General features: G+C 40.7%; 1 protein-coding gene across 1 annotated transcript in view; it reads right to left on the minus strand.

Moving 5' to 3' along the window:
* Positions 1 to 23,849, minus strand: part of ERICH3 (glutamate rich 3) — a 127,432-nt gene that overhangs the window by 81,289 nt on the left and 22,294 nt on the right. Inside the window, exons 7-8 of the mRNA XM_075537396.1 lie at positions 20,575 to 20,793; positions 1,852 to 2,032 (exon numbers count right to left, since the gene is read on the minus strand). Coding sequence (XP_075393511.1) covers positions 1,852 to 2,032; positions 20,575 to 20,793 — 400 coding nt within the window. The remainder of the gene's footprint in view (positions 1 to 1,851; positions 2,033 to 20,574; positions 20,794 to 23,849) is intronic.

Below are 23,849 nucleotides of genomic sequence, written 5' to 3' on the forward strand. Positions count from 1 at the left end.
ATTATTAGTCAGAATTGACTTACAGGTAACGAGCACGTCTTTGGTTTTAGAAGACCCTGACAAGCTTCTTCACGTTCATTCCAATTTTATACTAGAATTAGCAGTTCTTCTAAATTATTCATTTAAGAGCTATTCTAAAATAAGTTAACATAATTATGCTATTTAATACACATATTATCCCTCATATTATGAAAATACAGAAACCCCTACTATTGATTGAGAATCGTTAACTAGGGCCAGGGGAGTTCTGAACAAGAGCGAGGCCCTGTGCCGGACCAGGGGAGGGGTCTACTCTTATCTTTGAACAGAGCTGGGTGAATGATGTTGAGAAGCCGCCCTTCCTCTGGGCTCCTCGCGTTTTCTTCATTCACACCAGGGAATGAACAAACTGAAATGCTATGGCAAGGTGAATCCAACTCCATTCCATTCCGGCCAACGTGTGAAATGAGGAGGGGCGCATCTTTGGTCACTACTGAGCGTTGCCCTGCATATTATAAAGAGCTCTCGTGGCACCGGGGTTAAGTGCTTGGTTGCTAAACAAAGGGTCGGTACTTCTGCTTCACCAGCTGCTCCTCCAGGGAAAGATGTGACTGTGTGCAGACCTAAAGATTACAGCCTTGGAAACCCCATGGGGCTGCTCCACTCTGGCCTATAGGTGTACTTATTCCGAGTGGAATGGATTCAACAGCATATCAAATAGATTACTTTGAACTAAAACTACAATGAAAGCATTTACACTTCCTTATGCTCGACTGTTTTAAATATGTGCTTTCCAAACATATAGTTTATGTATTTCCCTGTGAATACTTGATTGCTAAATGTAAATCGTCACTGTTTCTGCAAACAGTTAACACACTTGTTTGCTAGCAGAATGATTGGTGCTTTGAGTCCATTGAAAGATGCCTTCAAAGAAAGATCTATTGGTCTACTTCTGGAAAAAAAAGCTATTAAAAGCCTTCTGGAGCAAAGTTCTACTCTGACACCTGGGGTGATCCTGACTCAGAATCAACCCGCTGGCTACTGGTGGCTGTATTGGTGGTGCTGGTGAATGTGGTGGAGGTGGCTTGCGATTGATCGGGAAAATCAGAAGGGCCAGCTCCATTTCTGTTCCCAACTGTTCCCCGAACCCACAAGGATAAATGAAGATTGTTCAAATATAGCCATTTTTTAATTACTAAAAGTAGTTTTGCTTGCTATACAGTTTCTCAAGCAAGGAAGTAGCAAATATAATTCTGACACCTCTTCTTTTGAACTGCTGCTCCCCAGAACTGAACAGTGGAAGAAAACATTTCAATACAGTATGTGAAAACTTATATTGGATATAAAACTATCATATGATCACAAACACAGATTTATGACCAAATGAAAGCAGAAATAGCCTTCAGAGACATTTGGCCAAATTCTACACGAAGTTATTTAGGTGTGATTCACCCTGAAATTGATTGGATTTGTGATTTTATCTCTATGTACCTTTAAAGAGCAAATTGCCAATCTGATATTTTTCTCTTAGAATAATGCATGGCATAATTCAAGCCAAATGGTTAACTTGTAATTCGGGGGACAGCTTTTTTTGTGCAACATTTTAATGATCATATATCTCTATCCCCGAATTAATCTGTTGCCAGGGTAAATCACTCCAGATTTTTTTTCCGCATCTACAAGAGTAATTGCTGCTTCCGTTTCAATCAAGGAACCATAAATCCAGATTTACTTTTAGGTGACTGGTTTATTTTCTCCCTGAATGTGCATAATTTCATAAAGTGATTGAAGTTATTTTGGTATTATATCAACAACAGCTTATTGGTGCCACCAACTACAAACAATTTTTAAAAATCTGGATTTTACGTGTACCTTTTTCAAGTAGTTTGCCTTTGTAGACACACAGATTTTCCCCGCCACAGTGCTGCTGATACACTTTTACATCATCGCGGAAGTCGGCGCCATCATAAGCAAGGTGCACACTCCTCCCCAAATAGACCATTGTAATGACTGCATTGCTATGGAGTGATGTTTTATGAATCCTTCTTGAGTCCTAGAATAAACCAAGCAGCGTGTATATTAACTAAGGACCTGCTGATCCGAGTTCTGATCTCATATGACATTGTAATGTAAAGAAAAGGGCTATTTTTAGGCCCCTAGCAGCAAACTGTATAATGTCTATCTACCCAGCACACGGAAAGTCAAGCCTGCTACCTATGGTATCCCTTATAATGACAATAACATATTCATTTTTGCTTAATAATCACACTGAAAACACTGGCACTTTGGTCTGTCTGTTGCCTTTTATTTTACATGTATGTGTGTGTGTGATATGATAAAAATGTCAGTGAATTTACTCGGCTACTGCTCTTGCCTCCCTCTTACCTGGTTCTCATCCAATTCAAGTCAAATGAATTAAATAAATATTGGTGACAGTTTTGCTTGAATTTGAAAAAGACTGATTACACCTTCAGAGTAGCTTTTGTTATTTGAGTTGTTAATCTTTACAAGTGAGACCTGACACTCTCTCTCTCCCTGAGCTCGCTCTCTGTGAGAGGGAGCTGTCTACATTTCATTCACCCACTGAGCACCGCTGTGAGGATTTTGGAGAACTCTTACAGGCGGAGGACTCTCCCGTCTTCCCTTCAGTTAAGGAAAAAACCAGTATTGTTAATATTCTTTTTAATACCAAAACATTACAGCCAGCAAAGTTTTTAATCACCTTATATAAAGCTAGTCAATATACTCTCATAGCTCAATATAAATTATTTATATAATATTCAATAAATGTATGTGCCAGAGATTAAATGTCCGATTCATTGCTTCCTCAAGCAAACAAAGATCTCAAACTCACTGCTACTGAGTTAATTCCAACTCATGCTGACCCCACAGGACCTGGAGAACTGACCCTGTGGGTTCCTGAGACTGCTTATGGGACTGGAAAGCCTCGTCTTTCCCCTGCAGTACCTGCTGGTTTCTAACTCCTGACGTTGTGAGTAGCAGTCAACACATTAACCCACTGTACTCTAACGGCTTCAGTCATTGCCTCCTAGTTTACTTGCATATTGCTTTCATAATTGTGAATGAGCACAGTGTCCTCCTAATTTCCAGGAGGGGATCCAGGAAGAAAGAAACTCAAGAAAAGGAAAAAAGGTACAGGTAGGGAAATCAATTGGACTAGGTTGTTGAGAGCCTTTCGACTCTCTTGAAGGACTACCGCAAGCCCTTAGAGTGGTGCATGAGGAAGGTGTTATTCTTAACCAACTTCTTTTTTCTAAAAGTCCATGTTTAGTTAGATGAAAAATGTAGAGAAACTAACTTCCAGTGCATCCAAGGAAATTAAACGGATGCTCATTGAATTAGAGATACATTGGAAGCATGCTATTTTCTAAAATGAATAAAAAATATCCAACAAAAATTTCCTAAGGAGACACTGAAATACGTTCATCTCCAAACCCATCTCCTTCCATCAAGGGGAATGATTTTCCACTCAGTTCTACTTATCTGAAGCAAAAACCTCAGGAAACAAATATGATCAAATGAAATTCTGCAAATAACAGTCAAAAAATGTAAATTGGTGGGAATAGCAGAGACATCCAGGATTTAAGATTCAAGCAAATTGCTCTGTAGGTAGACTGAGAGAGTTTCCAAGTAGAAAGATCATCAGCAGAAACAGTTCAGGGACAACCAACAGTCAAAAAGGTAAATCAGAAAGCTGGATAATTCTTTGCAGATTAGAATCACAGTTGAAAGCAAATGATGGTGGCAGGCCTGGCTCCCAGATGCAAAATCATAGCCTCGTGGTTTCTGTTTCTCGGGCAACTGTGGAGCTGCGGGATACACGTATGCAGAGCAACAAGCAAGCAGCTGACCTAAAGCAAATCCAACTCCAAGCTCCCGCTACAAAATGTAATGATGTGACTGTGATTAAATGAAAGCATTCCCTCTTTGTGAAGCAACACTTTCTAAAGCTGCAGGGATTTCGAGGTAGTCCTGTGAGCTTCTAGGAGATAAGCACTGTATAAATACAAAGCAACAGTGGGATTAGCGTGATGGAAAGGCCTGCCTCATACGTACAAAACGAGAAACTAGAGGAAGGAACTTAAAAATAAAGGGTATGGCAGCCCTTCACCCTTTTCATCCTCTTATTCATGACTTATTTTTTCCCCTGCTAAGGCATATTTCTGCTATCAACATCTCTTTTCTTCTGTGTCTAGTTACTTCATTTTCTCTTTTAAGACATTTCCCAATTATTGCCACCAGGTAACCTTTTCTGGGCTTTAACAGGAGGCCCGAGTGACAGCTTGTGATTAAATGCATGCACTAGGAAACGAACAATTGTTTCTTTCCCTTGACTAAATTGCCTCTCTACTTACCATCTTCCAAGGTTATAATGACCCGAGACTGAGGAAACTTTAACAAGGCTTCGCAGCCCTCTGCTGCCCTCAAGCAAGCACCGCCATGTTCAATGAGAATTCCGTTGCATTTCAAGAACAGGAGCAAGGTCTCCCGCCCCCGAGTAACAGTGACAGTGATCTTTCTTACGTTCTTCCCTGGGAGCTGATGATTTTCCTCCTTGTTTCTTGTCTGCTTTCTCAGGCACGTGCAATCAAGGCTGCAAATCAGCAGCAAGCCCACGGAGTGACTAACGAGCCAGTCATTACGTATTTGCAATATTTAGCATTTGATTGAGGCCTACTAAATTTTCACTGCGATCTCTTTATCCCAGCTCTGAATTGTGTGAGGGGTGGATTTGAAGAAATTGTGTTGGTGTTAAAGCGCTTGTTCTTGCTGATAGTGTTGGGCTCCAGCCATTCAAGCTGTAACAAACTCGGGACGTTTAGAAGTCTTACCTGGACCACAACAATTAGTAGGTTGACCACCAAACTTATCAACCAAACTGGTATACATAGAGAGCAAGAGGGGTGTCTTGGAAGAAGTAGAGGCAAAGGTAGTGGGACTTTGATTTAAATACTTTGGACCGGTCAGAGAAGCCAGCCCCTGAAGAAGGACATCAATCTTTGTAAAGTGGAGGGGCAGCAACAAAGAGGGAGGCCCTCAGCAAGTTGGACGGACACAGGCCTACAATAATGGACTCTAACGTAAGAAATGTGAGAATGGTGGTGGACTGGGGGACCTTTGGTTCTGCTTACATAGAGTTGCTATGAGTTGGAACTGATTTGATGGCCCCTGACAACATGCTGGGGGTACAGGGCTAATAAATCAGTACTATTCCTGAAAAATTGAAATAAAATTTAACCCAAGTTATTGGTCCCCTAATATCTAGTGTGATCTCCCTTAAAATCTTCCTCTTCCTGGATATCAGAGTGACCTATTGTCATTAAATAATGTGATTCTTCTGTAAAATCCTCAACAATCTCTAATTATTCATGGGTAAAGGCCCACTGTTCCTCAGACAACATAAGCAGTCTTGTCTAGTCTGGGGTCTTAAAAGCTTGAAGCTAAACAAGCAGCCGTCTAGCTGAAAAGCAACAAAGCCCACATGGAAGAAGCACACCAGTCTGTGTGATCATGAGGTATTGATAGGATCAGGTATCAAAGACCCAGAACAAAAAAATCATATCACTTTGAATGAAGGGGAGTGCAGGGTAGAGACCCAAAGCCCATCTGTAGGCAACTGGACATCATCACTGACAGAAGGGTTTTGGGGCGGAAATGAGCCCATAAGTGTACAGTACAGCAATGATGAAACATACAACTTTCCTCTAACTTTTTAATGCTTCCTCCCCCCATCATGATCCCAATTCTACCTTACAAGTCCAGTGAGACCAGAACATGTACACTAGTACAGATAAGCACTGGAAACACAGGGAATCCAGGACAGATAAACTCCTCAGGACCAATAATGAGAGTAGCGATACCAGGAGGGGAAGGGGAAGATGGGGGAGAATGGAGAAACCAATCACAATAATCTACATATAACCCCCTCCCAGGGGGACAGACCACAAAAAAGTGGGTGAAGCGAGACACTGTTTAGTGTAAAACATGAAAAAAATAATAATTTGCAGATTATCAAGGGTTCATGAGGGAAGAAGAGACGGAGGGGAAAAAGTGAGGAGCTGATACCAAGAGCTTAAGTAGAATGAAAATGTTTTCAAAATGAAGATGGCAACATATGTACAAATGTGCTTGACACAATGGATGGGTGGATGCATTCTGATAAGAGATATACAAGTCCCCAATAAAATGAATTTTTAAAAAGAAATCTTGCCTAATCTAACCTCTTCTGTAAAATACTGCGTTGTTTCTAATGAGACCCTTGAACAACAGGCTTAAATTGTGCTGGCCCAGTTACAGAAAGAAAAGACCCAGCACTTCAGTTATTACTATAAACTCAAGTCTTGTGAGAGATCCCCTTAAAAGCTGTGTCATGTGACTGTGCGAGTTACTAGAGAGATGAATTGTTCAAACAGAATGTGGAGGAAATGATTATCCTCACGCAGCATTTAGAGCAAATGTTCACAAACACTCAAGTTCACTGTAATAAAAATAAAAATTCAATTTGTAAGGTAGAATTGAGGACATGGTGAAGGAAGCACCAAAGAACTAGAGGAAAGTTGTGTGTTTCATCGGTACTATACTGCACCCTGACTAGCTTTATCTCTTTCCTATGACCATTCTGTGAGGGGAAGCCCAATTGTATACAGATGGGCATTGGGTCTCAACTCCATGTCCCCACCCCCATTCACATTGGGTATGATTTTGTCCTGAGTCTTAGATACCTGATAGCTGATCCCATCAACACCACATGATCACACAGGCTGGTGTGCTTCTTCCACATGGGCTTTATTACTTCTGAGCTAGATAGCCACTTGGTTATCTTCAAGCCTTTAAGTCCCCAGATGTTATATATTTTGATAGCCAGGCACCATCAGCTTTCTTCACCATTTTTGCTTGTGTACCCATTTTGTCTTCAGCAATTGTGTTGAGAAGGTGAGCATCACAGATTAGACCAGAACTGTGGTTTAGACAGGTACACTGCTATAGATAAGAGCCCACAACACAGGGAATCCAGGACAGATAAACCTCTCAGGGCCAACAATGAGAGTAGAGATACCAGGAGGATTAAGGGAGGGTGGGGGAGAAAGGGGTAATTGATCACAAGGATCAACCTATAGCCCCCTCCCAGGGGGATGAATAACAGAAAAGTGGGTGAGCAGTGATGGAAGATGATGTAAGATATGGAAGTAATAATCTATAACTTATCAAGGGCTCGTGAGGGAGAGAGGGTATTCACAGGAGGTGGGGGAAGGAATGGGGAGCTGATAACAGGGGCTCAAGTGGGAAGAGAATGCTTTGAAAATGATGATGGCAGCATATGTGCAAATGTGCTTGATACCATTGGATGAATATATGAATTGTGATAAGAGATGTAAGAGCCCCCAATAAAATTATTTCAAAATAAGTAAGTAGATAGATAGATAGATAGATAGATAGATAGATAGATAGATAAAATTCAAGGTTATCAAGACCATTTGATTCAGAGAGAGCCTTTAACAGTGGATGGCTCCTATGGGTATCTGAGGCTGTGAATCATCACAGGAGGAGAAGATCTTATCTTTCTTGCACAGAGCAGCCCACTCCTTAACCACGACACTGCCCGAGCTATACTAGAAGGGGGAATCGGCTTTTATGTTAACCCCAAAGAATTCACTATGAAAAGTGTTTAATTTTTAAAAATCTGCTTATAACTGTGCTGGTGCTAGTTAAACTTGTATTGCTCACAGGTCAACTACAAATTATATTCATATTTTCTACCAAGAGGGAGTTCAGTGGCTATACTACTCCCTACCCCGTGCTCCCTCTCCTTGGACACACACACTTTGGCGAAAGTTCAGCAGTATCCCTGAGTCAGAATCGCCTCCATGGCAGCGAGTGAGTGAGCTACTAAACCAAAGATTGCTGGTTTGAATCCACCTGCAGCCCAGGCAGAAAAGCGGAAAAGATGTGGCCAACTCTTCAAATCATAGAAAATCTAGGGGGCAGTTGCACTTTGTCACATGGGGTAACTATGAATTGGATTGACCTGACAGCACCCAACAATAGGGTACCTCGACAGACCCAGCAACTGACTGATTTCAGTGGTCTCAAACTCACTTGCTTCTAGTAAAGAAAACGTATTTACAGTCAGAGTACAAATCGCACGGTACTGAAATTATTCCCATGCACTCATCTTCCTCACTAGATAAAGATGATGTTTATCTGCCTTTATGGCTCCTGAACCTTGTTTCAGTGCTGGCCTCTAAAAAAAAAGGTCAACTGTCACCCAGTCCATACAGAATCATTTTCGCAGCCCAAAGGGTCACCAACTATGCCAGACGGGCTCCTTGCACTGGGCCCTAGAAGCTAGTAAAGCCCAAGCCTAATCATCTGTCATTTCACTCATTCAGACTCATGGCCACCAGTGTGCATGGAGTGAAAGCGTACTTCATAGGGATTTCTTCTCAAGTGCCTGGAGTGAGTCAAAACTCCAATGAGCCAACCTTGCAATTATTCGCTTATACCGCAGCCCATACTGTGGTGTTAACTCTAACTCATAGCCACTCTGTAAGACAAAGTAGAACTTCTCACCATGGTTTCCAGGACTATAAATCTTTATGGAAGAACACAGTCTTACTTTTGTCCTATGAGAGGCTGATGGGTTTGAACACTGGACCTTGTAGTTAGATAGCCAATGATTACCTCATCAAGGGACTTGGGCTCCCTTTGCAATGGGAGGACCTAGTAAATGTTGATTTGACTAAATATAGAGATGAAACAACTACGGATTTCTTGCTCAGTCTTTGCTGAGATAAAAGCTACAGCAGTTTGATTCCATCCTAAATTGGGAGTGTTCTGAATGTATAGTAGCACAAAGTGAATCAAAGAAACCCTAGTGGCACTGTGGGTTACAAGTTTGGCTGAGAATCTCAAAATCAGCAGTTCAAATCCACCATTCTATCCCAGGGAGAAAGATGAGACTGTCTCCTTAGAAACCTTATGTGTTATAGAGTTGCCGAGTCAAAACCGATTTCATCATACTTGAGATAGTTTGCTGCTGTTTTTAAGGACACGAGGACACAAACACTGGTTTGTGGTGGTGGTGGTGGTGCCTTTGAGTGGGATTGATCTCACAGGGACTCGGTGTAAAGCAGAACGAGACACTGCCCGTGCAGCAGCATCCGCACAGCTGTTCTTAGTTATGTTTCACCTCATTACTGCCAGCACCATGTCAATCCATATCATTGAGGGCCTTCCTCTCTGTCACTGCCCTTTGCTTTACCAAGCATGATGTCCTCCCCAGGGACTGGGTTTTCCTTATTACATCTCCAAAGGAAGTGTGATGAAGTCTTGAACCATCTTTGTTTCTAGGGAGCATTCTGACTTTACTTCCAAGACTGATTGGTTTGTTCTTCTGACAGTCTGTGGGACTGTCAATATTCTTTACTGATATCATAATTCAAAGGCATCAATTTTCCTTTGAACTTTTTATCCAATGTCAATCTTTCACAGGCATATGAGACCATGGAAAACACTATGGGTAGGGTCAGGTGCACCTTGTTCTCAAAAGTACACTGTTGCTTTTTGACACTTTGAAGGGATTTTGTACAGTAGGTTTACCCAATGAATGCCATTGTTTGATCTCTTGACAACTGTTTCCATTATCATTGATAGTGGAAGCAAGCAAGACAAAATCCTTGACGATTTGTCTCTTTGCTCCATTCATCATCCTGATGCCTATTGGGAGAGTGGTGAGGATTTTGGTTTCCTTCTCACTGAGTTGAAATCCATATAGAAGACTACAATTTTTGATCTTTACCAATAAATACTTCAAGTCTTCCTCACTTTCAGCAAGCAAGATTGGGTCATTTATATATCACAGTTTGTTAATAACCCTTCCTCCTGATTCTACAATCTTCTTCATAAAATCCTGATTATTTGCTCAGCATTCAGATTGAATAAGTATTGTGAGATTATAGGACCCTCATGCACACCACTCCTGATTTAAACAGAATGATTCTCTTGTACATGAACACAATGAAGTGTTCTGTAATTTCCTTTCTTCTCACGGCTATCCATAGTTTGTTATGATCCCCACAGTCAAATGTTTTTGCTTAGACTATTAAACATGAATAAACATTTCTGGTATTCTATGCTTTAAGTCAAGATCCATCTGACATCAGCAATATTTCTTGTCCCACGTGCTCTTCTATAATCTAGCCAGAACCTTTGGCAACTCCCTATCAATGTTCTCCTTCAATTTGTGTGGGATGAACTTCAGTAAAATTTTATTTGCATGTGATATCAATGATATTGTTCTATAATTTGAGAATGTTGTTGGATCACTTTTCTTGGAATGGGTATATAGAGATAAGAATTATAGATATCTTCAATTCCGTTGGTCAAATAGCTATCTCCCAAATCTCCTGGCATTTACGAGTGCTTCCAGGGTACCATCATTTTGTTGAAACATTTCAGTTGGTGTTCCATCAATTCCTGGAGCCTTATTTTCAGATAATGCTTTCAGTGTAGCTTAGGCTTCTTTCAGTATCATAAGTTCTTTCTCATATGCTTTCCTCCTGAAATTATGGAATGTTGTGCAATTCTTGGTTCAGTGACTGTGTATTCGTTCCATCTTCTTTTGATATGTTCTGCATCATTCAATATTTTTCTCAATCTTTCAATATTGCAACTCAAAGCTTGCATTTTTGTCTTTAGTTCTTTCAATTTAACATATGTTGAAAATATTTTTTCTTTTTGGTTTTCTAATTATAGGTCTTTGCACACTTAATTACAATATTTTACTTGGTCTTCTTGAGATGCCCTTAATTTTCTTTTAAGTTCTTTGATTTCATCATTTCTCCCATTTACCTTAGCTACTCTATGATTAAGATCAAGTTTTAGAGTTTCTTCTGAAACCACTTTCATCTTTTCTTTTCAATGACCTTTTGCTTTCTTCATGGAGGATGTTTATGATATCCTCCAATAGCTGATGAGATCCATCATTAGTGTTTAATGCATCAATCTGTTCTTGAGATGTCCTTGAAATTAGACTGGGATATACTCATGAGTGCATTTTGGCTCTAATGGATTTGCTTTCTTCTGCAACTCCAAGCCCTGTCTTCCTTCTGGGAAGTGACTGGTTGTTTTGAACTGCCGACTTTAATGATTAGCAGCTCAATATTTAATCAGTATGCCCCTCGGGCTGCTGATATCTCATACACCAAAATCAAACCCACTGCCGTTGAGTGGACTCTGACTCATCGCAGTCCTATTGGAGGTAAAATTCCCCACAGAGTTTCTAGAACTGTAAATCTTTAAGATAGCAGATTTTCATATCTTCTACTTATAGAGTAGTAGGTGAGTTTGAACTACAAAACCTTCCAAGGGCAGCCAATTGCTCAACTACTCTGCTAGCAGAACTCCTCCAATAATCCATACTTTGTTTTTATTCTTGGCATGCCCAGAAATGCCTCAATTTGTCTTTAGGTACCAACAAATATTTTAGTGGTCTTGAGTACACACATGAACCCAACCCCCTTCCTCTCATTTAACGTATGAATAATATTTTAAGAGTTAGAAATGATTAACTTGCATTTTTCTTTTAGCGAGAAGGTCTGAAAGTCTAACCCTTTAATCAAGAATTCTGCACTTGAGTTCAAACTACTGCTATGACGACTAGAAACAACTTTTTGGTTTTTTATTTGTTTCAAGGTCTTGATTTACAGTGACAGCTCCTAAGAAATTGTGATAGTTGAACTGACTTTATAAACTCTAAATGCAAGCCCCACTTAATTATATAGTTACAAAACTGCATTACTAATTTTAAACAACAAAACTTTGCTGAAAGAAAAATGTTTGTCTGAGGCAAACCAACCTGCTCTGAGATATATTAAAACACCATATAATGAACCATGTTTATCTTTTCATTTTTCTTTCTCAAAACTGATTCTATGGTGGGAAAACCCAGTAGTAAAATACGAAGTTGAAGTATTGATTAGAAAAGAAGTTTACAGCTAAAAGCTGGTTCTACAAAAGAATTAACAAGATTGACAGTCCTCTGGCAAAGCTTACCAAGGAGAGAAAGGAGCAAACATCAATAGCCAGGATAAGGGATGAATCAGGGGCAACAACAACAGGCTCCAACAAGATTAAAAGGATAATTCCAAAGTACTATGAAGGTTTGTATTCTAATGAATTCAGAAACCTGGAATACATGGATAAATATTTGGAAAAACAGTCTCTCCCGAGATTATCTCAGACAAAGATCAAGAACCTCAACAACCCCATAGCAAAGAAGAAATAGAGAGGGTCTTTAAAACCTAAAAACAGAAAAGGCCCCAGGGCCAGATGGTTTCACAGCAGAATTCTACCAAGCATTCAGGGAAGAGTTGACACCGATCCTCCACAAACGATTCCATGACATAGAAGAGGATGGCAAACTTCCAAACCCATTTTACGAAGCCAGAATTACCTTGATACCCAAACATGGCAAAGACCCCACAGGTATAGAAAATTACAGATCAATATCTCTAATGAACATAGCTGCAAAAATCCTTAATAAAATATTGGCCAATAGAAAACAAACATATATAAAATATATCATCCACCATGACCAGGTAGGATTCATCCCAGGGATGCAGGGATGGTTTAACATCTGAAAATCCATCAATATTATACATCACATCAAGAACAAAAAGGATAAAAACCATATGATAATATCCATAGATGCAGAAAAAGCATTTGACAACATCCAGCTCCCATTCCTAATGAAGACACTCATGAAGAGAGCATTTGACAACATCCAGCTCCCATTCCTAATGAAGACACTCATGAAGATAGGATTGGAAGGTAAGTTCCTCAAGCTTATACAAGCTATCTACGAAAGATCAGTGGCCAACATCATAGTCAATGAAGAAAAGACAAGAACAATCCCATTGAAAAAGGATACAAGACACGGATGCCTCCTGCCCCCACTTCTATTCAATATTGTTTTGGAGGTCCTGGCTAACAACATAAGACAGTGGAAGGACATCAAAGGGATCCAAATGGGAGAGGAGGAAGTGAAACTATCGCTGTTTGCAGGTAACATGATCCTGTACATTGAAAACCCCAAAAGTTCCACAGCTGGATTACTTACAGCGATAGAGGAATATGGAAGAGAAATAAACAGAAGTCGGTAGGTTTTCTATACACATCAGACAAGGCCATGGAAGAGAGGATTAAGAAGGAAGTACCGTTCACAGTAGCTAAGAACAAACAGAAATACCTACGAATATATTTAACAAAAAAATAAAGACCTATACAAGGAAAATTATAAAACCCTACTACAGGAAACCAAAAGCAACCTCCACAAATGGGAGAACATCCTCTGCTCATGGATTGGAAGGCTTAACATAGTAAAGATGACAGTCCTACCTAAAGCACTTTACAAGTTCAATGCTATACCAATTCAAATACCATCAACCTTCTTCAAAGGATTGGAAAAACTGACCGCCAATTTCATTCAGAGAGGGGAAGAAACCCAAAATTAGCAGAGAACTCCTCAAGAAGACGGACACAGTTGGAGGACTCAACTTACCCGATTTTAATGCCTATTACACAGCTACAGTGGTCAAAACAGAGTGGTACTGGCACAACAACAGACACTCAGACCAGTGGAAAAGAATAGAAAGCCCAAGAATAAAACCATCAGCATATAGACAACTGATCTTTGACAAGGGTTCCAAAACCATCAAGTGGGAAGCAGATGCCCTTTTTAACAAGTGGTGCTGGAAACAATGGATATCCACATGTAGAAAGATGAAACAAGACGTTTACCTCACCCCATACACAAGAATACATGCAAGGTGGATCACAGACCTCAAAGTTAAACCCCAAACCACCAGGATCATCAAGGAGGAAATTGGGACAAACCTCAGAACGCTGATCCAGGGAACTCATAGGCTCACTGCAATAGGGAAAGGTACACACACAAGGGAACTAGAAATCGACAAATTGGATTTAATAAGAATAAACACCTGTGCACCTTGAAAGACTTCACCAAGAGACTGATAAGACAATCCACAGACTGGGAAAGGATTTTTAGTAATGACACATCGGAAAAAGGGCTCATTACTAAAATCTACAACACCATCATGACCTGCAAAAAGAGGAAGTGAGCAAAAGAACCGAAAAGAACTTTCACTGGGGAGGGGACCCATATGGCCAATAAGCATATGAGAAAGTGTTCCAGGTCATGAGCCATATGAGAAATGCAAATCAAAACAACCATGAGACACCACCTAACACCCCTGAGGCTAGCCCAAATCAGCAAATCAGAGAGCAACAAGTGTTGGAGGGGCTGTGGTGAAGTAGGAACCCTCCTCCACTGCTAGTGGCCGTGCAGATTTGTACAGCCACTGTGGAAAGCAATCTGGCGATACTTAAAAGAAAATGGAAATTGATCTACCTTATGACCCAGCCATCCCTCTACTGGGCATATACCCGGTGGAAGCAGCAAATAAAACACGACCAATCATATGCGCTCCGATGTTTATTGTGGCACAATTCTCAATTGCAAAGACTTGGAAACAGTCTAAATTTCCATTGATAGATGAGTGAATTAGTAAACTTTGGCACATACACACAATAGAGTACTATGCAGCACTGAAAAGCACAGACGATCACATGAAACACGTTGTTTTGTGGGGAGAACTGAAAGGAATTATGTTAAGCAAGGTAAGCCAAACTCAAAAGGACAGGTATAACATGAGTCCCCTGAGGTAAGTACAATCAGCATGCCAGGAATAGAAGAATAAACACCTATCATTCAATAAATAGGTGGAAGCATAGCTAGTTGGAGGGAGGGCAGGTCACACCTAGGGAGGTACAGGAGTGCCCAGCATAAAGGAGGAGAAGTGGCGAAGGTGGAAGGAGAAGCGGCGTGGGGAGAAACTGAGTGGATGGCATGGGGGAAACAGGGCACTAACCCACCCGGGGGAGAGTATTGGTTGTGTCCCCACAGAACTGGAACATGCATACGGACCCCACCATGACACGCCAAACCAGGAGGGCAACGTAAAGTGCGGAGGAATACACAAAGAGACTTGACCATACGCCGGCCCCAACCAGAATTAGGCCAACCCCCACCAATCAATGGATTACCACAGAAAATGAAAATAGATCGTGTGGTGTGGGAAAGGAACTGACCTACCACACCACACCCAGAAGGAAGCTGAAGCAAAGGAAGGAGGAAGAACGGAGCGGAGCACACCTGGGCCCACCAAGCTCAGAGGACGAAACTCGAAGGGGCCAATGTACAGAGAGGATCATATAGCCGGCCCCATGGCAAGATGCAACATCCTGAACTGACCCATGGGCTTACATGGGACAGCACCTGAGACCCAGTGGGGCATGTGCGACTGAGCTGACCCCACCACACTGAGGCAAAACACTGGGGGTGTGCAATGGAGCAGTGGCGGAAGCAGAGCAAGGAAGTCCCAAGGGAGTATAAAGGATGGACTTGGGGACCAGGATGTGGCACCCCATCAGACTCATCCGGAAAACACTCATAAATGTCAATAAACAGACCTCGAACTACTAACAGGTTTTTTTGTTTGTTTGTTTGCTGTCATTTTGTTTTGTTTTTGCATTTTTTTCCTCTTCTTTTAAATTTTGTATGTCAGTGGCTTTTTTGTTTGTTAGCGTGTCAGCATTGCTGCTGTCGATGTCATGTAATTATGTGCCACTTTGGTGCTGTCAAATCCATCCACAGTTTTATGCACATATTACTATATCTACAAGTCCACCAAGATAAGATAGGCTGGACAAACAATGTGAGAAGAAAATAATGGGACCAACAGTCCCGGAGGGACATGAGAGTATGGGAGGTAGGAGAAGGGAGGAGGAGTTGGCCAACCCAGGGACAAGGGAACAACAAGTGATTCAAAACCAGTGGCAGGGAGGGGATGGGAGGACTGGTTGGGAATGACCAAGGGCAAGGTAACTGAGAGGAATTATTGAAACCAGAATGAAGGCCAAACATGATAGTGGGACAGGAGGAAAATGTAAGGAAATAGAGGAAAGGAGTAGGAGGCTAAGGGCATTCATTGAAGCCTAAATACAGACATGTACATATGTAAATATATTTATGATTATGGGGGAAATAGACCTATGTGCATATATTTATAGGTTCAGTAGTTAGGTAGCAGGTGGACAGTGGGCCTCCTCGGGCACACTCCCTCAATACAATAGCACCTTGCTCAGCTAAACGGTCATTCCATGATACTCACCTTCCTGATGTGATCGCTGAAGACAGACATGTGTATAAGCAAACATGGTGAAGAAAGTTGATGGTGCCCGGCTATCAAAAAGATATAGCATCTGAGGTCTTAAAGAATTGAAGGCAAACAAGCGGTCATCTAGCTCAGAAGCAACAAAGCCCACAGAGAAGAAGCACACAAGCCTAAGTGAACATGAGGTGCTGAAGGAATCAGGTAGCAGACACCAAAGAACAAAAACCATCATTGTGTGATCATCTTCCCCACATAAATGCTGAAGACGAGTGTGTGCATAAGTAAATGTGAAGAAGGCTGATGGTGCCCAGCATCAAGAGATATCACGTCTGGGGACTTAAAGGCTTGAAAATAAACAAGTGGCCATCTAGCCCAGAAGCAACAAAACCCACATGGAAGTAGCACACCAACATGTGTGATCATGAAGGGCAGAGGGGACCAGGTTTCAAGCACCAAAGGAGGAAGGGGGATGGAAATCATATCATCATGAATGAGGGGAGTGTGTGATGGGGACCCACTGTCCATCTGTAGACAACTGGACATCCCTTGCAGGGGGGTAGTGGGGAGGAGATGAGTCACTCAGGGTTCAGTGTAGCAACAATGAAACTCACAACCTTCCTCTAGTTCTTAAATGCTTCCTCCCCCCAACTATCATGATCCCAATTCTACCTTGCAAACCTGGTTAGACCAGAGGATGCACAGAGGTACAGTTGGAATCTGGAAACACAGGGAATCTAGGACAGATGAACCCCTCAGGGCCAGCAGTGAGAGTGATGTTACTGGGAGGGAGGGGGGGAGTAGAAAGGGGGAGCCAATCATGGGGATCTACATATAACCTCCTCTCTGGGAGATGGGCAACAGAAAGGTGGGTGAAGGGAGACGCTGGGCAATGTAAGATAAGATAAAATAATAATTTATAAATTATCAAGGGTTCGGAGCGGGGATGGGAGGGGGAGGGAAAAAAGAAAAATGAGGACCTGATTCCAGGAACCCAAGTGGAAAGCAAACTTTGAGAACGATGAAGGCAACAAATGTCTAAGTGGGCTTTACACAATTGATGTATGTACAGATTGTGATAAGAGTTGTATGAGCCCCAATAAAATGATTTTTTTAAAAGAATGAATTACATGATTTTTAGGCAAGCTTTTAAAGCTTTCTAATCTTAGTTTTCTCATCTCTAACTGGAGAGATTGTTAAACCTCCTCGCTATTGCCATCAAGCCCATGCTGACTCACAGCCACCCTACAGGGCAGGGTAGAATTGCACCTAGGAGTTTCTGAGACTTTAACTGTTTATGAAGTGGAAAGCCCCATCTTTCTCCTTCTGACCCGTGGATCGTAGCCCAGTTCATGACCACTAGACCACCAGGGTTCCTGTCCACTATCCATTTTTATTAAATTATTAAAATTATTCTGTTTTTTGTGCATACTAAATAAGAAACAAAATTCCAAACACATGGCATAGGTTCACCAAATAATACATATAATCATTGCTGTCATCATCAAATAAAATTTCCCCACTTTATTAAAAGATAACCACAAATATTGGACACGCAAGTAATTAAATAAAAACAAGAATGAAAATAAATTATTTGAAATTCAATAGAAAATAATTTTAAAAGAAAAGACAGAAGAACTATGATGTAGTGGACCAACATGTTCAAAGCAATAGGGATCAGTAAGCACAGATGTGAAGAATGCGAGGAAGTGGACCGGAATCTGAAAGACTGAATTCCAGAATAATACTTTCTTTGGGAGACTGGTGAAGGGGTTGAACCGGAAAGGCGTATGTTTGAGGTATTCCAAAAGACTTACTTTAACCCCAAGAGCTAATGCAAAAAAGTGGAAATCTGAATCTATTCAGAAGTGGTTGAAAAGAAAAGCCTGACAATTTACTTCCCCGAGAGATCAACCATCGTAAGGAGCAGGAGTCTACTGTGATATACATGGCGTCACCATGAGTCAGAATCTCCTCAATGACAATTGGTGATCTAACAAGAACATACCAATAGCTATGAAGTCGGCACAAAGTGGAACAGTGCTTCAATCTGCAGTACTTAAGGTCATTATGTGTCATAGCTAAATCCACTCCAACTAGCAACGTATACATACACTGGAATTGAAGTTGACTTTGCTCATTCCGGACTCCCCTGCCTCCTCTGAACCCTCTGATCCATCTCTATCCACTAACTACCTACTCATACTTCAAAACCATTCCAAATGTTACCTTCTCTTTAAGTGTTCCCCAGTCTCCACCATCAGATCTAATATTTCCTTCCTCTGTGTTCCATGATAGTATTAATCACAATGTATTGCAGTTAATTGTAAATATATCTGTTTGTCTGTTAGGCTGTACCTTTCTGAGAGCAAAGATTTGGTCTTATTCACCTTGGAAACCTCAGCACCTGGACGTGCTTGTCACAAGAAACACAACCTGAATTGGGCCCTTTGAGGACTTGAGTAGTGTGTAGATTGTTGCAATAGTCCTGTTAAAACTTGGTTAGCTTTTAGGAATCGAGATCCACAAGATATTGCAAAGGTAAAATCTGCGGGTACACTAGCCAAGAGAGTAGTCACTTGTCTTATGTGGCCATTGAGCATTTAAAAATTCATTAATTTGAAAAAAAAGTATTGTCAATAGAAAACATATACTATATTTCAAAGATATTGAGTAAAAAAGTAAGGTATCTCATAAGATAATTTAAAATTGATTGTGTGTTGAAATAATATTTTGTTTATACTTAGTTAGATATATTATTAAATCAATTGGTTCTTTTTACCCTCTTTAATGTACCTATTATAAAGCATAAATCTACATATGTGACTGACATGATATTTTTATTAGACAGCTCTCATAAAAAATATTTGGAAATTAACTGGATGTGATACAGAGCGCATCACTGGGTGGTACAAACAACTAAGTTGGGAGTTCAAGTCCATCCAAGAGCATCTTAGAAGTTGACTTGGTAATCTGCTTCTGAAAATTCAGCTACTGAAAAGCCCACAGGACACAGTTATATTTTGAAAAACATGAGGTCAACGGCAGCTGTCTTGAGATACAGAGAAAATAAGAATCTAGAGCTCAGGTAACTAGAAGTAGAGGGTCACGCTTTCAGATAAAGATAGCAAGTAAAGGTTTCAGTTGTCCCCATGTCAGATTTGAGAAACGGTGGGACTTGCCGCCTCAGGCATCCCTGAAGCACAGGACTCATCTGGAGACTAGGCACAGAGCACTGTGGCAGGGCCTAGGGAAGGCCCCACACTAGACATAACTGGGTCAGTTCTTTGCTTTCTCTTTCACAAAGCACACACGAAACAAAAATAAACATGTTTTAAATTGATAAACAGAATAACAAAATATATTCTTACTTGAAAGCCTGTACCTTTTGTATTCACAAACCAATGTTGGGGACCACCCACGATTTCAAAAGGTCACTAAGTAATGTGGATGAACATCAAGATCAGACTAGCTCAATCCTGAGACTGGGAGCCAAAAATCTGCAAGGGGCTGACATGAGCCTCAGGGCAGAACAGAATTAGTTTTATGGGCTCTGTGAAAAAACACACAACTTAAAGCGATGAGGCTTCTAGAACAAAATGGGACAAAGCAATAGGATGCAAAGGCAACTTGCTGAAATGTGTGCCCTTCACCCCCGCCCCGCCCCCCACCTCTTTCTCTTCACTGGATGCCACTGACCATCACCAGGGACGACACTGTTCTGTACCTTCATAGAGGAGCAAGTGGTGTGCCCACCAGGATGTCATGGTTCTAGCCTTTTACCTCTTTCCTTTTAAGAGTGTTTGAAGGAGGCTTTAGTGGAAATGATTATAAATTGAAAGAGGGAATTTATTTAAGCTATAAATTAGCCATGCAGGAGAAGACCAGATAGGTAGCTCACCCCCAGAGCTCCGTGGAGATGGTGAGTCTGGAGAGTTAGGGGCCCAGTAGGGGCATGAAGACTGTTGGCCGGTCCCCTGGCCAGCTCAGAGCCCTGCTCTGACCCAGAAGCTGGCTGCAGCCCTTCACCTGCACTCCCTGTGGACTTCTGTGGGCTCAGGCCCACCAGCTGCCTCTTTGCTGTGCTCAGGCCACTGTTCTACCTCAACTGGTGCCAAGGGCCAGCCAGGCCCTGCTTCCACGTTCTGAGCAGACCTGCCAGCCACTACCCCTGCCCCTAGAGGTGCCTGTCCCACCTGGGTGCTCCTCTCAGACCTGCCAGCCAGCCCTCACCAAGAGGCTCGTGCCCTAGCACCACAGGCCAGCCAGGCCCTACCTCGGTTAATGCAAACAAACAAACAAAAACTGATTTCATAATCACCCTGGTAAAGAGAGGCTCTAAACCATTTGGAGCAGTGATCGGGCGAAATCTTCTCTTTCTCCATGTTTCAGTTCTATTTTCCTTTGTGAATTTTCCATCGGGGGGAGGAGGTGGAGGAGGAATAGGCATCATATAATTGTGAATGTTTGGAAGTTGATAGAGATGTGTTCCCTGCGAGCTGTCCATGGAACTTCTGAACTTCATCAGTGCCTCCTGGCCCTGTAAGGAAACATGACGTAAGAACTGATGGAACAGAAGCAGTGGGTAACATCACTGAAAACTAGAGCTAATTCTCTATAGCAGACATTGCATGTAAGCACAACTGTTAGCAATGGGTAAACTGAAAACACAGCGCTTTGATGGACTGAAACATAGCATACTATAGTGTCCACTGCAATTAAAATATTTATTGCTTTAGTGTATTTTAAAATTGGACCGGAGGTGGCTCGTTCTGTTTACATAGGGTCCTCGTGAGTCAGGACCAAACCGATGGCACCTAACCACAACATCATGTGGTTTGAATGTCTCATCAGCACGACTAAAGTCCACCAGAGGCATAATCTATAATCACTTTACACTTTCAGTTATATTTTGCTCTTTGAATGGATTATTTATGAAGATAAATTTTTGTGTGCATCTAAAGTAGTTTTACAAAGATTAAAGCCTCTTTGATCATATGTATCTATTACATGGATTTGGAGCTATATTTAACCTGGAATTTGGTTTTTTTATATTTCATAGCTATATAAGAAAAAGATTGGTCAAAATTTTGTTTGAAAACAACATTTATGTAAGAGATTTAAATCATGTATACATGTTAAAATGGATGCTATTCCAGGTGTTCTTATTTTCTTATGCTTTTCAACTTTTCTGTCATAATGTACATAAAAATGTAACAAGTGAAAATAAAGCAAAGAGTAAAAACAGTTACTCTAAGTCTTTTGAGGTTTGAGGGGATTTTTACTTCTGATTTCTAAGTCTCACTCACCTCCCTTGAGTAGATTCCGACTCACAGAGGCGCTATAGGAAAGGAGACTGGAACTCCATAGGAGTAGACGTCTCATCTTTCTCCCTAAAAGCAGTTGCTAGTTCCAGACTGCTAACCTTGCACTTGTCAGCCCAATGTTAGCAAACTTAATATCTTGTTGAAAATGGCTTAATAAAAAAATATATGGTATTATTTACCTTACTTTTCAGCTCAAAGTGTCTGATACTTCTTTCCAATTCTACTTTTATTTTTAAATTTATTTAATATGTTGTAGCATTTTACTATGATATACTATGGTCGTTTTAGGTAATACTCTAGCAGATGCTTAAGTGTCTTCGAAGTTCTTGGGGTTTAAATTACTTAGTATTCCTTGCTTTAAATACTACAGTATTAAACATTCTTAAATCTACTTTAAACATTTGGTGTGTTCCTAGGACAAATTGCTATGATTTTGATGCTAGGACATATTCATTTAAAAGTTTTGTAAGTATTATCATATTACCTTTACCAATGGCTATACCAATATACACTCTCACCATTTGGGTGTGATCAGTCTTCATGCTAAGGATTTTCATTTTCAAACATGTCATTTTTCTACTATCCTTGCATCTTAATCAGCCTGTTTTTCATCGTTACTTTTGCCTAAACCAAAGACTCTCGGTCCTGATACTTCTTAGCAAAGTTCGATATGCTTACTTCTGTTTTACCTTCAGCTGCTTTCCATAAGCACATCTTTAACTCCTTAAGAGCGCAGTAATAGTTTATTGGGTGTACACTAAATTCTCAGCAATTATGCAGAATATTATTCTTCCTTAAGAATTTCTTTCTAGTTTTCTATTAAGTAATCATCACCATCAATGTCATTGAAAAGAAATTCATCTTTTCTCTCATATACTTGCTTATGTATATTACACTCTTTTTTACGTTGCTGCCTAGTCAATCAATTCACAACAACCCTGTAGGTGGGACAGAGTAAAACTACCCTGGTTCCCAGAGGTTCCCACGGCTGCAGTCTTTATGGAAGCAGACTGCCACATGTTCTGCCATGCTGAAGATGGTTGGTTCAAACTATTGACCTCTAGGTTAGCAACTGAGCGCTCAGCTACTGCCCCACCACTGCCCCTGCTTATACTGTCAACCCCAATGACCCCATAGGACAGAGTAAAACTGCTCTTTAGAGTTTTTGAGATTTGAAGCTTTTTGGAAGCAGACAACCTCATCTTTCGCCCATGAAGAAGCTGGCAAATTTGAACAGGTGACTTTCATGTTAGCAGCCTAGTGGTTAGCCCAGCACAGAGTCAGGACGCCTATACCACAAGTTCTATTAATTGAAAGATTTTTATCTGAGTTGATAATTGAACTATCTCTAATGCCTACAACAATGCCTAGTACATAGAAAATGCCCAATAAGTATATTTTTGTTATAAGTGGCTTTCACTAGTTAAAATTAATACAAAATCGGTCTCAATCTTGTATTATGAATCTTAATTCATACTGACTACAACGGCTTATCCTCGGTCATCCACATTCCAACAACTTGGAAATAGCTCTTAAAAAGGCCCTGTATGCTAATAACAATGAGTACAAGAAAGAAGAAAATGGTCTAAAATTGACTGTGGTAATCATTGCACAGTTTTTAGTGTGATTGAACTTGAATGGCATATTGTGTGAACTATGTTAACAAAACAGGATTTTTAAAAGTCAGATAATAAATTTAATTAGTCAATCTACCCACTATTTTAGAGCAGATTTGGAAAATCGCCTAATAGCAAAACCAAAACAACCACTTCCCCAAATCAGAAATTTAATATTATCTGATTGATAATGTTCAGATATCTAACAACAAATCTATCAATCAAAGTAAAGTTACTAGTTATAGGAATTTTATAAACAATATACAATCACCTCTGCAAATGTGGAATATAGCCACCGAAGTATTATCTAAGAGAGAGCGAGGAAATCCCACTCATTGGACTGTAACTATTTCTAGCCCTAGAAGCAAAGTCATTTCAGAATGATACAGAGAATTTCAGCCAAAGACCTTTGAGCTTTCTGGTACCCTGGTAAGGCTACTCCTTGGATAAGATGGGCATAACGGCCCATGTTAGCTGGATGCTGCTAACATTCCATTCCGTTACATCTCTTCATTCTGATTCCACACTCACCGGGCAACCTTCTCATTGTGATAAGGCTTCCCATGTCTTTCTGTCTATGGAGGAATATATTCTGCTTCTACATGCTTTGGCCCTTGATGAAGCTAGGTAAATTCATAGAATGACTTGATTTT

This window comes from Tenrec ecaudatus, chromosome 1, assembly GCF_050624435.1.
Source record: "Tenrec ecaudatus isolate mTenEca1 chromosome 1, mTenEca1.hap1, whole genome shotgun sequence".
NCBI classification, from domain to species: domain Eukaryota; kingdom Metazoa; phylum Chordata; class Mammalia; order Afrosoricida; family Tenrecidae; genus Tenrec; species Tenrec ecaudatus.